At 32.2% G+C, this 16,952-nt stretch overlaps 1 protein-coding gene across 10 annotated transcripts in view; it reads right to left on the bottom strand.

The window, feature by feature from the left end:
* Positions 1-1,441: 1,441 nt before the first annotated feature.
* LOC132723335 (breast cancer anti-estrogen resistance protein 3 homolog) overlaps positions 1,442-16,952 on the bottom strand; it is a 30,975-nt gene continuing 15,464 nt past the window's right edge. For 7 of the 10 annotated variants that reach the window (XM_060708025.1, XM_060708027.1, XM_060708026.1 and 4 more), the window contains 6 exons: positions 12,401-12,524; positions 9,525-9,648; positions 6,773-6,827; positions 4,530-6,371; positions 3,887-4,055; positions 1,442-3,405 (listed from right to left, as the gene is read on the bottom strand). In XM_060708025.1, the coding sequence (XP_060564008.1) occupies positions 2,905-3,405; positions 3,887-4,055; positions 4,530-6,371; positions 6,773-6,827; positions 9,525-9,648; positions 12,401-12,493 (2,784 nt within the window). In that variant the 5' untranslated portion in view covers positions 12,494-12,524 and the 3' untranslated portion in view covers positions 1,442-2,904. Of the gene's footprint in view, positions 3,406-3,886; positions 4,056-4,529; positions 6,372-6,772; positions 6,828-7,265; positions 7,397-9,524; positions 9,649-12,400; positions 12,525-14,074; positions 14,173-16,255; positions 16,356-16,952 lie in introns of those variants that run through there. The other 3 variants (XM_060708022.1, XM_060708020.1, XM_060708029.1) reach the window with 3 other exon arrangements.

Raw genomic sequence — 16,952 nt, forward strand, 5'->3', positions numbered from 1 at the left:
TGCATCCCGTGTTAGATTAAAGGCTAAAACAGAAAAATGAATGTCAAAATAAGCACAATTTACATTCAAACCATTCATAATTGACATTATTGCCTTATGGTCTGTTGAAATTTTTCCTTATACAATTATTTCATAACCATCATTAATACTGTACAAGCTACCTGATGACTGCATTCTTGTAAGGAGTAATGGAGTTTTCCAGTTTTTAGCACAAGCCTTTTCTATCATCGATAGGTCACCTGCTCACAAGCAGTTATCACTGGGTTTTTAATTCCCTAGAGACTTTGGATTTTTTGATATTAGGAAGTTATACAGCTAGCTTATGACACGTTGGTGGTTCTACTAGGGCGTTTTTTGTGTGCATGAAATAATGCAGAGGGGCCCCTGAGGTCTTCGACCACTAAGAAGTTGCAATACAACATTTACATTGTGCATTGTAAAACCTTACCAAAATATTTATAGCAAACAACATGTTACATATTTTGTGTAAACCAGCTTAACAACAGACTATGCATTATGCCAGTGTAGCAATCATCAGTCGGTCAATCTTCAAACTATAAACACTGGGAAGGTCCATTATCAACCAAGCCCATACCAGTATTAAAGCAATGCTTCATGGAAGACAGTCAAAGTAAATTTGTACACTGGCATTTACAAACCATTCTAACACAACACCAATAGCCTCAACAAAAAGTCAGACAGAAGATGTGGTTAACTACATGTATACTGACATCCCTGTTGGAAGTACAATTTACATTTTACATTTGTTGGAAGCTCCATAAAGGGTACAAAAATATTATGAACAATGTAAAGTTAATGTAATTTTTTTTGCATAGTTTATTTATAGTATCACAATATATCACTTAACAAATCCTGGTCAGCAAATCTGAGTACATCAACATTATAACTTCAGGTTTGCTTTATGTAATCAATGTGTAAATAATATATTGTACATGTATAGAGTAAATTAACAAAGAAAATTATGCTAGATATATTGCTAAGCTTTCTTTTACATAAAAAGAAGTAAAACAAAATGTTAATAGACAAAGAGTCCCAAACAAGAGGGCTACTAGTATGACTTATTGCTCCCCTGACAAAATTTATTATTTTCTACTCAGCTGTTAACAAAAAAGAGAGAAATTTCTAAACACTGATTAGAGAACAGTAATTTCTGTGGCTTAATTAATGTGTGCTTTGGGTAAGATGAAGTAATTTAATTTGTATGTACATGACATCTATGTAAGAGTTATGTGACTTAGACAGTGCGAAGTTTCTATCCATTCCCTTAAGTAGCTTTTACAATACCAACCTGCACATAAAAACAGAACAAAAGTGTACAGCTGATGCCAATGCCTGGGTAAATACAATAGTTATTCCTATTCTGTAAATAGTCGAGATAAAGATTAACATGTTACTGTGCAGGTAAATTCAACTTAACTCAACTTAACTCAAATAACAGTTCACCTGAGCACTGTGGCACATACAGGTGGGTTAAAATATAATGACATTACACAGACTTTAATTATATAGATACAAAATGCACAATAAGAAACAAAGTCCAAAATTAAAAAAGCTCTCCTGTCTTGTGCTGAATTATCCTATGTTACCTTAAAACTTTTAAAAATTATGTAATGGCTTAGTGTCTTATAAAAGTGATGATCAACATGTTCATCATAATATTTGTATACATTTTGCAAACATTGTCATTTCTACCTACTAGTGAGTATCTTCAATTTACTCAGAACATGCTGAATTTGCAAAAATTTATTTTGCATCACAGTATCAATTTCAATCAGTTTGTATAAGACATAAAATGTAGCAAAATATGAAATATGCCACCTCTCTAAGAGCTAATGATGATGAATGGACGTTTTACCTGACTGCTACATCAGTCTATTGTTCATTAATTTTACACAAGCAATGACAAAGTAATAGATTATATGATTTCAATGCCAAAGAGTTTCATTTTTTACAATAGAAACCCAGTAAAGGTTTTGCAATAACAAATGATAAATGATAATGCCATTACCATCTATAATCTCTGGAATGTTGGGAAGTTATTAAATATAATATTACAGTTAACAATGTCTTCATTAACCAATCCTCTGATAAACGATAAAAAAAAGGTTGTATATCAAAACTTATAATACAGCATGTTTGTAACAACAATTTTCATTGGATAATAGTGAAGTTAATATGATCTATAATTTAAATTTGTAAACTAAGTTTTTTTTTCTTTTGTTCAAATGAAAAAAAAAATGTGCAGTATTACAAATGTGTGGCAAAGATTTTTGACAGGTTATATGGCTGTTTATAAACATTTGTTAGGAATATAACCTTCCTCTAGTAAGCTTACAATTACTTATAAATATCATATAAACTGTCAAAATCTTATAACTCATTTTTTTATGGTAAAATAAAATGCTGATCTCTTTACTGATCTTTTCGTTTGGTCTTTGTTGTCTTTGTTCAAAAGTGCTCTTTAGCTGTAAATAAATTCTTTTAATAAAGAACCAATTATGCTAGGAAGCTAAAAGTAACTTCGAGAATTAAGGTGATTTTGAAACTTCAATACAACAATAAAATCAAGATTTTCATTATGATAGGAAGAAGCTGGTTCCTTCTGAACGACTCTGACTACATGTGTTACTGAAAGAAGCTAATTGGCTATTAATAAAAATCAACATGCTTCAGAGTATTTTACCAAGCTACCATAATGAAAGCCTTGTGTAAAGTATGGAATCTATTAATAAAAAAGTTGTTTTTAATGTTATTAAAATATAGAACTTACAGTTAATTTTCATGAATATGATTATATAAAAGGCAAAAATAATGTTGCTTTATAAAAAGATCAAAAATATATTTGGCACAAATTGTTCAAATGTTTATAAGTGTAGCAATTACTTAAACTGCTGTACCATCATCCCCTTCCTTCTCAATTTTCTCTGAATAAGCTGTCAACAACATGATAAATTTATTATGTCTTTCTGCTCTAGCTACCCCTGCACCTTTAAAACCCCATAAAAATCTCAGATAAAATTCTGTCTGAAACATTTCTAACTTTTCCTGGTCTGGTTCTAGACCTTTAATTACAGTATTCCCAGTTACCCTATACACCCCACATTGCGCAGTCACAACTCTAGCCAGATCTAAATGACACAGCATAGTGTCTAGACCATTTTTAATATCAGAGCTCTCCCAGGGGAAGTAACTCTCGTCATCTACAGTTCTCTCCAGCAGTTGCACTATGGGATTGATTCCTGGAATACACACATCCTGGACAGGAAGTGAGCCACTCCCATCATGCAGCATACGGAAGGCAGATTTTAATTTAGTATCAAATAAGAAGGCACTACTTGTGTGATTTTGCCTCAACACCATCCATGTGTCTCGTAATCTCTGAATCTGAAAAATATGATCCATGTCATGAACATTTAGCATTACCAGGCAAAATATGGCTCTGAAATGATTTTATGTTTTGAGCATTTTATTTATAAATGAAACCTTTTATGGATATAACTGTCTTGGTGGTTGTTCAGGTCACAGGTCAAATTTGTATTACTATGGCAATTTGTATTACAAAATTGCAAGTTTTGACGCCCTTTCATTTATAATTTTTGTCAGACATGACTGTTCCGAGAAAGTCCCTTTTCAGATTAGTGAAGAATTTGTGTTGTTATGTAAAGGGTTTAATATCAGAAGACAAAAGTACTTATTCGATCTTTATTGTTGTTTTTTCTATTATTCATTTCAATGCCATTATATTACAAACTAATACTTAAATGTAGGGAAGACATATCAGTATAAATGTGCAGTCAAAACCTAAATGATTTGTTTATATAATCTTGAAGAATATTTGTAGAAATTTGTATTTTTATAATCATACCTGATCTGACATCAAGCCCTCCATTACATTTTCAAACCCAAACAGATTTCCCAGAGTTCCTTTGGTTTCCATGGCAATTTGTATCCACTGACTTAACATTGCAGCACGATCAATAACCTTTGGACAAGTCAGTATCATTACCATGACAAAAGCTTTCAGACTGTATATTCTAAAATATGTATATATATATTATATAAAATAATGTTGTGAATATCAAGGACAAGTTGTATTACTCATAAAGTTATTAATACTGCATCTTTTTAATCTTGCTTTTCATTGGACATGTTGGATAATCCTGATATTTATATAATCTATATACATGGCTACAGTCAATTTATGAAGTAATTTTCATTTTTCCTTAAATAAAGTAACATAACAGCTTGACTTTTTCTTCAAAACAGACAAGCTAAAAATAATATTGCCTAATATAAAGATTCAAAAATATATTTAGCACAGTATTTATTGTTTCATCATTTTGACATAATTAACATTTTAAATGTAACTAATTTTTTAAGAGACTAAACATATGACTTCCTAGAACAATTCTTAACCTGCTGAATTTGTTAATGAACACAAATTGAATACAAATTGATAATAAATCATGACAAGTATATCTATTTCAATCTGAGTATAAGTATCTCACCTTTCAAGTATATCTTGTCTCAGTTGTTTCCCCTGTGGCAGAGTTATTAGCTCCAAACCAGAAGTGACCTTCACCCCTAAATCCTCCTCATTTAAAACTTTTAACATTTCAAGATCTGCTTTAGTTAAATATTGAGCTAACAGTCTTGCACTAGTCTTGAGTAACTTTTCCCGCACATTTATAAGTGACGATGGCTCTAATAATCTATTCTCGTTAGGTAATAAAACTGATGTATACAAGTTCAAATTAAAGCTTGAAACAGTTTCAATTTTTGGTATTTTTATTTTTGTGTGATGCACATTTTGTGTCTGGCTGGATATTTGTGAAGGCAAATGAACCCCTTGACGTCTAGATTGGTCCGCAGTTTGTTGTTGTTGTTGTTTTGCACGAATTTGGTCCCTATTTAAGTTCAGTTCAAGTGGAAACGCAGGAATGTCTGATTGTTCTTCCCCATCTAAAATATTAAACCTTGTATCTGAAATTTTTCTATTGTCACTCTTCAATGCTAAATTTTGATTCAAGTCTCTTTCATGTGAAACATTTTTTGATTGGTTAAAATTATTATCATAATCATTCTCTCCTTGTGTTTGATTGGATGGAAGTTTGTTATCTGTCTGCTGATTGGTTTCTACAGATTTTAACCAGCTGGGTTCAGAGGTCACCTGATTATAGTCACTGTAATCTCTATAGTCATCCTCATATAGAGCTTTATTTCTTATTTGAACTTGCGGTTTCTTTTTGTATTTCACTGACGGAATTCTGCTTGGCTTTGGAGGAGGAGCTTTAGATAAATCACTATCAGAGGAGGCAGGATTTAATGAAGTGGGAGGAGCTAATGCACCAAAATGCTGAGTCACTGTTACACCTGGTGTGAGAACTGGTGCACTCCCAGATCTTTGGTGGAAATAGGCAGGATGTGTTGGTGGTGTATAGACAGTGGTAACGGGCGTCACAGTCTTGTAGATTCCACTATCCTCTGGAACAGAAGAATCTGGATAATCATGAGTAGGTGTGACTTGTTTATAATTATTTGTAATAACAGGTAAACTGTCTGATCTATCCATTCCAGGGGGTGTATACACTGGTATATCATTCACAGACAACAAAGGTTGACTACCGGATCTCTCTCCAAATCTATGCCTCTTGTCCGGTTTCGGGCTTCCATGTGGGCTTGCACCAGGTGTTCCATGTGGACTGACCTTAGGTGTGCCTTGAGGACTAGATCTTGGGCTAGTACCTGGAGTAATGTGGGGACTTCTTTGGAATGGCTGATTATGCCCAACAGGTGCTGCCATCTGCTGATTAGGAAGCTGTATAGTACTGTAATGATTTGCTTGGGCATTTGATAATGCTGCTAATGCTCCATATTTGCTATCATAGTAAGTCAAGGGCATACTACGCCCTATGGGTGTTGTTATAACAGCCCCAGTAATCTCGGTAATCTGTTTACACTCATCCATATAGTGCTGTATTAAATCTTGTACACTGTTGAAATGAGTTGCCTCAAAATGATATGTTACCTTTGGTAATTTATATGGTCCTTGATCAATAACTGATGAATTGATGACAAAATGAAGAGGTCCCCCTTTCCAACAGCAGGTCAGCACAAAATCTCCTGGCTGGGAGATACAATCACGTACCAGGAAATCTCCGTTCTTGAACACCAGTCTCTCTGCACGTTGACGAGAGATGCTACCGTGATACCAGGCTTTGCTTTTTAGATCAGCTGGATCGCCCTGAAGTTCTACAATCAGATCGTGTTGTAGTTTTTCTGGGGAAACATTCACCTGCTGGTAGTCTGGACTGTTTACTAACGAAGGTGGTGACCAGTTAGGAGATAACCTGTAATAATACAACATAATTAATATTGCATATTTTTTTAAACCATACATTTACTTGAAGGTATTAATGCAGTATTTCTTTTTTTCTGGTTTTTAAGGCTATTCTAACACACCTTTTTGGTCATATCTTGGCAGTCAATCAACCTAGCAGACTTTCCTTGATAACTAACCAGTAATTACCAATTTCTCAGCCAGTGACCAGTCGCGCAGTCTGATCAGGATCCATGCTGTTCGCTATCAGTTTCTCTACTTGTTATAGGGTTTGTAAGTGAACAGCATGGATTCTGATTAGACTGCGCGGATGCGCAGGCTGGTCTGGATTCATGCTGGTCGCAAACACATTACGTTGGTTTTGTCATGACGTGGCTCATATATTGTATAAAAGTTGTATAAAACACTTACTGAGCAGTGACACTTTGGCTCCTCTGCACCTGGTTCAGTGGGCTATTCTTTTTACCTGTAATACAATATAATGATATAATGCACATATATAGTTGGCAGTACTCAAAGATAGATAGATAAAGACAACACCTGATGCACCTTTTCACATTTATGTCAGGGACTTGACTAGAACATGGACTAATGTCTAATGACAGAATTTATTAATAATTTTATTATCACACTTAACTTATACTAGCTTCAAATATGAACAAATACTATTGTATTTTTTATATTTCCAGTCAATACAGATCAACTCTGTTTAAAAAAAAAACAAACAAAAAACACCTCACAGTCAGTTGGTGTCTAGCACAATCATTTAAAAATTTTCTAATATTATCAAATTTAAAGTCCTTTTAAATGCTCCCAAAGAAACATTTATTCTTTTATCTGAAGTAAATATATCCAGTAGGTTATTTTCACTTTATGATACCAAAAAATTTCTGTTAAAACTTACTATAGTAACATAAATAATAATAAATATCCATCAAACACAATTTTTTGTATAATAATTTTCTGAGTTCTTCATTATCAAAACACTTTATTTTTACATTATGCAACTTCAAATCTAATCCTTTAATCTTATTCATGAAGGAATGCTCTTTATTGATGAAAAAATGTGATAATTACTTTATCTTATACAAACAAAAACACAACTGTTTTTACACTGTTTGACAGCTTCTGATATGAAGTTTATTCAAGTGATGTTTAATGGGAGGTCAAGTGTAATATAGTTGTCGTTGACAACATTTTATGAAGATGTTACTTCCTGTCTGATATATACAACATTCTTATTATTCTTTCCCTTTACCATATACTCATTGTCTACATTGTTCATATTACAAAAGTCATTAACTCAAATTTTTAAGTTAATATTTTTTTGGGCAAGGGACCTGCAGAGGAATGAAGTAACAGTGCACTTGCAAGCATCCTCCCTGCCCCCCACCCCCCACCTTTCACTCCCTACCAACACTGACTGGAATGTTTCAAATAATTTTTTTTTATTTTTAACATATCCAAACAAGACACGGACCAAAGAAAATATTATTTACAGACATTTGAATTTCACCATGTTCACTCAAATCAATTAATTAAATAATCCTCTATTTAATCTATAACTAGTCCTAGAAATAATAACTATCTAAATAACATCACTATTTTTAAATCTGCAAAACCCCTTGCCAATCCTTCATTTGCATACTTCACAAATCAAATCAACACAAATCCAAAATTTTCCAACAGGCTAAGAATGATATTAGATGAATATCCTAAGTCCCTTAGTGAATAACTGAATATTCAATATTATTCAGCACAAAATATTTTATTCCTTCTTAAATTTTGTTTTATGTTCTGCACCAAAAATGATATAACTCCATCTTATTTCAGCACTTGTATGTTTGTATGTATGTTTTTATTAAAAAATATGTTTATACACACATATTGGTAAAAATCAGCACTGTATTTCATAAGAGTAATATGCAGAAAATATCCTACATCTGAATTCATGGGCAGGATAATTACAAGCTAGTAATAAAAACCAACATTTTTACATTAAGATATTACCATAAAAAATCTATGCTTCAAAATTAATAGCATCTGTATCTAATAACCATCACTTATAGTACTTGATACTCTTTTGGTTGTTTGCACATTTTTGACCTATTTCTTCTTTCCTTCCCCTATTTATACCTGCATAATTTTTTTCTATTATTTCTGCCCATCAAGGATGAACCTTGCTTTGGAAAACAAACTTTGTACAAAAACAGTGTAAGTCAATTAATAATACATAAAGAGTTATATTAGTTTTACATCAGCCCCATAAATGACATTACTAATCATGATGCATTAACGTCAATGATTAGTCAAAAATCCACCTGCCGGCCTTGCAACACTAAAACTGACATTAAACTGTCAATTAGATGACCAAATTTGATTGACAACCAAGGTCAGTGTGTGTATCAAGGGAGGTAACTAGTTACTTGTACTTGAATAACTAGTGTTAAAATTGTATTGCAATGACAAGTAAGAGTAACAATGGGAAAGAGACTATCACAGACAAAATAATATTATGTTTTAAAGAAAAACAGTAAATTTATTGTTGTAAATTACACAAATGATGTGGAAAGACCAAAAGATAATTCCATACCATGATATACATGTATGTCATTGTACAAAAATGAATCTATGATAAAATAAAATTTTACTACAATGATTTTTTTTCTTCAGAATATTAAAACAATACTTGACATTCTGACATTAACAATGAATGTTTCTTACTTTATAAATTCTATAATTAGATTATATGTAAATCCATTTGCTCAGAGGACCAAACATAAAAATTTGCACATAATCTTTTACAGATTTTTATTATCTTTTTATTTTTTGGTTTGGTTTTATTTGGCACCAACACTGTAAACGTAATATGGCGACTTTCCAGTTTTACTGGTGGATAAAAAAGATCTCAGGTGTTTCTTTATGTATTAGGTATAATCAGGCACCTGAAGAGAAACCACTGATGTTCCGTTAGATAGCTGCACATGAAAGAATCCGAAGTTCTTGGCTGAATGCAAACCCATAGCTGTGAGGGGCTAGCAATGGTAATTTTTTTATCTTTTTTTTTTTTCAATTTTGTTTAAGACATTTTCTAAAGATCTACCTTACCCAGAATTATTGAAACATTGCTTTCTAATAATTAATAAACATTATCATCATTTACCTGGTAAAGTTGACCTCTCATATTTCTCCCTCAATATTCTCAAACTGGAGACAATCTTTGCCCGATGTGCTGCATTCTTCACACCAAGGTCCTTTATCTCACCTTCTGACATGTATAACAAATTCTGGAGAGAGAAAAAGCACAAGCAATTATTTGTCAATCATTTTTTTCCTTAAAAAATGCAAATGTGATACCTTTGAAGAATGATTGATGGTAGAGTAGCAAATGGTGGACCATTTGCAATGACAAATATTGTGACAAACTGTTAAGTATAGGGACAAGCATATTAATTTTGTGGCATCTAGGTAGAACAACCAAATATTACAGAGCATCACATCTCAAAAACCTATATCCTTTCTTAAATAGTCAAATTTAATTGTATCATTCTAAGTTATTCATAACAGTATAAACAACAAAGAAGTGTGGCATTTAATGCGAAGTGGACTAGTAATCTAAGGATTGCTGGCAACATGGGTGTTCAAACCTCGTCAGGGGCAAGCTGTTGTTTATTTCTGTGAGTAAGAAACTTTACATTCATTGCTCAGTACTTGTTGGTTCCAGGAACAGAATCAAAAGTGTTTCAATATAGCTTCATATAGCTTCCAACACAATCAATCTAAAAAAATTAGTGTACACCAACAACAAAGAATATCAATGATAATATTAAACAGAAATAACATGTTCCAAAATGACCATAATGCTGTACTTGTTCTAATCATAATCCCAATTTTTACGCCATTATCAGCCATATAAATGTTACATATTATATCAAGATTGTCTGCTCACATCAGGTGTTACTCAGACATTACAAAAACAGGATATTCATCTTCTTGAATCTCATTTCTTTGCAAAAGAACAAAAATCATTTTAAAAAACACCAAAAAAAAACGATACAATCTTTAATATTGATAAAAAAAACAACATAACTTGGATAAAGGCATGCAACTTCTTTGTTTCTTCGGACAGAGTTTTTACATGTTATCTACTTAGATAACCATGTAATCCTTAATATCATAAATTTTTGTGTGAAGTTTTAAATGATTCCCTTCTGTAGTTTTGGAGATACCAACTTGCACACAAAAAACTTAACAAAAGTGTGATGCTGACGCCTGGGTGAGTATACTAGCTGTCCCTATTCCTAAAATAGTGAAGCTTATAACTTTAAATGAAACAACCAATGTGTCTTTAATGCCTATCTTGATTACTCATTGAAGAGAATATTAAATTAAAAAGCTTAAATTCAAATTAATTCATTGTATCATTCTAAGTTATTCATAACAGTATAAACAACAAAGAAGTGTGCCATTTAATGCGAAGTGGACTAGTAATCTAAGGATTGCTGGCAACATGGGTGTTCAAACCCAATCAGGGGCAAGCTGTTGTTTATTTCTGTGAGTAAGAAACTTTACATTCATTGCTCAGTACTTGTTGGTTCGAGGAACAGAATCAAAAGTGTTTCAATAAGCTAATAGCTTCCAACACAATCAATCTAAAAAAATTAGTGTACACTAACAACAAAGAATATCCATTATAATACAAACAGAAATAACGTTTTCCAAAGTGACCATAATGCTATAGGATATAATCATAACCACTATGTTTACCCCACTATCAGCCATTTTGTTACATCTTAAATCAAGATTGTCTGCTAACATGATCAGGTGTTACTCAGACATTACAAAAACAGGATATTTATCTTTCTTTGCAAGAGAACAAAAAATCATTAAAAACAAAACATACAATCTTATTGATATAAAAACAACATAACTTGGATTAAGGCATGCAACTTCTTTGTTTCTTCAGACAAAGTTTTTCCATGTTATCTACTTAGACTAATGCAGATTTTTTCACCATGTAATCCTTAATATCATAAATTAGTGTGTGAAATTTCAGCAAATATCCTTCTGTAGTTTTGGATATACCAACTTGCACACAAAAACTTAACCAGTGTGATGCTCACACCTGAGTGAGTATACTAGCTGTCCCTATTCCTCAAATAGTGAAGCTAAAACTTGAAATGAAACAACCAATGTGTCTTTCATGCCTATCTTGATAAGATGATTACTCATTGAAGAGAATATTAAATTAAAAAGCTTAAATTTAATTTAATTAATTTCCATTCAAATAATATGTCAGGTAGAATTATAAAAGTGCAATAAATTTCAATACTTCATTAGAATAAACCTCAGCAGGGAGTTGTTATCTAGCTGCACAACTGTGTATTAATACTTCATCTAACTAAAAAATTATTCTCTCATTTTTTTATATGGTTGGGTCTTACTGTAAATTGCACCAGCACAGTATATATAGGTCATATGGCAATTTTCTAGCTTTACTGGTGGAGGAAGACATCACATGCCCTTCTGTGCATTATTTCAGGCACTGTCATAATGGACATCTGAGTAGCACTGTAAGCTAGAGTTAGCTGGACTAAGCTTTCTCACATGAATAATCCTAAGTACCTGTCAGGATTTGAATTCACTGCAGTGAGGGGCAAGGGGTTTAAAGTCAACAATCTTAATCACTCTGCCATGTACGCCCCCTACAGAATAATTTGAACAAAGCTGTACCTATAATAAAACTTATAAGGATATCTCTCTCAGTTTTAATGTAGAGGAATAATATGTTATCTTCTTTCCTTATGTCAAAAACAATCTCATTTCATATTAATTTTTTCAATAACCAAATTGTGTGGCTGCCTTCATGTGACATAAAGCTAGCTAAGCTTAATAAAGATCAGCAGTTTATGTAAGGTTCTGCATCTCAGAGCTTTGAGAAACTGGTCCCCAGATTGAAAGAATGATTGACAAGTCCATTTCAAATACAGAGGGTGGTAACGGTTGAAGAATAGACAGACAAGTATAAATATATCTCACCTCAACACCATTATACTGCGAGAAGCATGTCACATATTCCATCATACCCAGTGCCTCCAGCCAGGTTTCCACGGCGATATGCCGGGTAGCCATGTTGTTCTGGTGATGCTTCTCTAACACCAGTCTGAAAATATACAACAATATAACAACATTAATGAACTATTAAAACAACATAAAACACCAGTTAAAACAACAATAAACAAACATATTGCCCATTAACAACATAAAACAATCATATTATACACCATCAAACAACAAAAACAACATTATTCCACTCTTCATAACTATCATTAGATAACATCCCTACATCATTAATGGTTGTTTTTATTTTCCATTCCTCAATTTATTTTGCTTTAATATCTTAACTTGAAAAGCTATAGTCATGCATGTTTGAAAATTATACTGCTAAATAACTTTAACCCTAACCCTGCTGATTACAAATAAATATTTCCATGCAACCAGTGCAGACCAAGATCAGCCAGGGGAACATCCACACTATCTGATCATCATGGTCTCAACTGTTTCAGAACATATTTTGAAATTTCCCAAATAAATGAAGAATGGTGTAGTCCAGATTGAAAAATGGACAAGTCCATTTAAGATATTTTAAGCAAGGAAAAGGTTAAACTCAGCCTCACAGTTCAATACCAAAAACAAAGAACTATTTTCTGCCTTGAAACAATTGTTAAAACAATAACAAAATGACCAGTCAAATTCTATTTAATAACAAGAAGCTTATAGGGTGTAAAACAACAATAAAACCTTAACTCATCTGACATCAACTTGACAAAATAACTATCAAATAAAAACACATCATCCACTTAGAGCCATGTAACATGAAAACATTTTGATAAACAAAAACTTCAAAAGATATTTTGTAGCCAAGACAGACTCAACTTTACAATAAATAATTTTCAGCTGGTGAACAACATGACCCCTACAGCATATTGTTTGAATAAAACAAAAATAAAATATTCATCTGCATATACAGGTAGGGGGATATATTTCATGCATATAAAAGAAACATTAAAATATTTTATGACTGATATGATAATGCTGTGGTATATTTCATTGTATAAATTATTCAATATATAAAATATAAATGTTGAGGGGGCTGGCAACTATAAATTGCATCATAGATGTTTCCCTTCTTTCCAAATTAGTATCGAAATAATTCTAGGGAGCTCAGTATGTATATTTAAATGCTACTATAAACTTATCAATTAATTAAAGAGGTTATAGGTATATCAGTGGTTTAGAAGCCACATACCCATGAAGGAGTAGCAAGTTTGATCCCCCTGTTCAGGCTTGCCTGGCTATAATTACTGGTGGCATAATCTATTCAGCAAGGGTATGCCATTAATAAAACCCTCACCTGCTTCAACCTTTGTTAAAATCCCAAGGTCTGTTAAAAAAAAACTCAACTCAACTTCTATTAACTTTGTTAAAATTCCGGAGGTTAATAAAAAATAAAACTTAAACTTCCTTAAACCTTTGTTTAAATCCCAAGGCTTATAAAACAACAAACTTAACAGTTAAAATCCCGTAGCTGATAAAATATATAACTGCTTAAAATCCAGTTATTAATCCAACTACCACTGACTCAAATATTATGAAAATATTATTATTTTCAACACAAAATAAATCACTGTTTAAATAACAACTTAAAATTACCTGTAGTTTACTTTATCTGATATTGGTGCTACAATTGACTGCATAATAACAAAACTACAACCCGCCTATTACCGGGCCTTTTCCATACAATCTGTTCGACCGTAAAACGTAAAATGTATTATTATTTCAATCTATATAATGTATTCATATGTCATAAAATCTTACGGAAGAAGTGACAAGATTTGGAATAATTGTACGACATAATAACTTGTTGCTTTCTGTACTCTGCTGAATTAATTCATTAAATATAGGGCACCAGTTGCATTTCCTGTTTAAGAATTTGCATTTTAAACTTACCTCAATCAATATATTCAATAAATACAGTATGCATTTTTTATTTTAATTTTTTTTTTTTAATAATATAAGTTTGTTACTCAAAGCATCTCTGGATTTTGTAATTGTACAATAAATTGACATTAATATTAACAAGGGAGAGAATATAACTATAGCTGATGTTTATGATACAGGCAACATCTAAGTGCGATCAACTTTTTAATGTTTAAAATTTATTATTATTTTTGTCACCTATGGAAAAATGAAACAAAACAAAACTATTAAGTGTCAACACAGACAATTCTAAGACAAAAAAACCTGCCCATCCATGGCCAGCACGCTGAACATTTATCAGCTCTGGACAGTATGTTAAGGATGGTTGAAAAAGGGACATAACTTTACATGACAAATTAATTTAGGATTATCTGCCCTTCTGAAATTGCATCACATTCTGAAAATACCATTCTGGTATACCAAAGTCAAACAATGTGAAATAAATAAATTTTTAAAACTACAAAAACATATCAATGTACAATTTCTATTGTACATTATTTTAACAAATTTATGTAATACCTACATCAACTGCAGGAACCAGAAATAAATCTGTATCATTTAAAGATAGACATTTTCTAAGATATCACATTATATCTAAGACAAAATGTCTAGCTAAGATAGGAAACCTTCATAAAATTGTTTATTTATAACTTGTTTAGACATTTTGACAGCTCGGTAAATTATTTATATAGAAAGATATTTCTCAGAAATACATAAAGCAGCTTTACAGGTAGATCCCCCCTGTAAAAATGTTACAATATAGTAGACAGATTATCAGAACAAAGTTTATGTGTCCAGCTGCGAAAAGTTCTTTACTGCTAATCCTAAAATTAAACACACTGTTTCCATGTACTGTCCAGTTGCTTAATTATAATTTCATTGGTTTTTTTCTTCTTTTAGTTTTAACTAAATCATTAAAGTAAATGATTGTTGTAAGATTGCTAGATTAATTTTGGGCCATACATTTTGGTTTAAGGAAATCTGAGCAGGGTATTAGAGGGACACTGGATACTTGACTGTCAACACTTATTTATAATTAATCAATGCTAAATACAGTACAAGATCAATTTTTGGTATTGTGCATGATTAATTTATATTACATTTTGATGAAATTTTGAAGTTGGTTATGGATGTTCAGATTGCAAAGATGTTTAACATAGCCTGACTATGATATAGTGGCTAAAGCTAATTAATCACAGCAAAATTCTATGTTAAAAAGGGGCATAACCCCAAAAATATAGCTTCAAAATTATGCCCCTTGTCTAACAACTGCACCTTATCATGATAAGCAAGTATCACATGTTTCAGAAGTTTGAGAACCTTTAAAATGTTTGAATAATGGGATATAATAATTAACATTGCATGACAACTACATTTGAGCTGCATCATGACAAAACCAACATAGTGGGTTTGCGACCAGCATGGATCCAGACCAGCTGCCCATCCGCGCAGTCTGATCAGGATCCATGCTGTTCGTTATCAGTTTCTCTACTTGTAATAAAGTTGGTAAGCGAACAGCATGGATCCTGATCAGACTGCGCGGATACACAGGCTGGTCTGGATCCATGCTGGTCGCAACGCATAATGTTGGTTTTGTCATGACGCGGCTCATTTATAATGCAGCAATCATAATAGCTGATTTTTTTCTTGAAATAGTTGAGCTTTAACCGGAGTCCGGTTATCTTATCCTCAGAGTAAGTATTACTTTAATCATTGGGACCAAACACCCAATATCAAATTGATCACTGGACTTGATCTACCATAAAAGGACTTGTGTATTAAGTTACTTAAAATTTAAAACAATCAAAATAAGCAAAGAAAGTATAGTTGTATAATGATATAATTATAGAATACCTGTACAGATCCTGCCACCTTTCTACAACAGCCATTATATACAAAATATCCAGTTAAAATTTAAACAAATCTAAACTGATTTAAATCCATCCTTCCAAACATAGAACATACAGTTTGTGGTATTAACACAGACACACAAAAAAGTTACCCCGTCCCCTCAATTAACAACAAAAAAATACAAAGTTGGTCACCTGTATTGCTAGAGTTGTAATTAAATTTCATGATTATCTAAAATCAGTGTTGATCTAAATCAATGCCGTAACCTGTAAACATTAATTAACAAAAGCACTGTTTTGTTCTACCAATTAGGAATATAATGGACATTCGTTATTTACAAATGTTATTCATTCATTAAGACCACGGTGAAATATCGTCTTTCACGATTTATCTCTTATAATAATCTAGCTATTACTTGTGTCAGACATTTAAAGAAACACCTTGTTTTACTATTAACTGCTAGTCTGATTATACAAGAGATATCTTTGTAAGATTTTGAGTCACGTACTGTCAGTGATTGTGCTATTGCACTTATTTTTTGCTTTAAAATATTAAATCAATGTGAACTTAGACCAACATAGACATGTCTGCAATTGTGGGCTTGACTTTCTACCTTTTTGTTTTTGTGGAAATAAATAATGGGTATATATCAATTATCATTTAAACTAAAGCAATCCTCCTCCCACCTTCATTCCCACAC

This window comes from Ruditapes philippinarum, unplaced genomic scaffold (assembly GCF_026571515.1).
Source record: "Ruditapes philippinarum isolate M1 unplaced genomic scaffold, ASM2657151v2 ctg6975_1_1_1_1, whole genome shotgun sequence".
Taxonomy (NCBI): domain Eukaryota; kingdom Metazoa; phylum Mollusca; class Bivalvia; order Venerida; family Veneridae; genus Ruditapes; species Ruditapes philippinarum.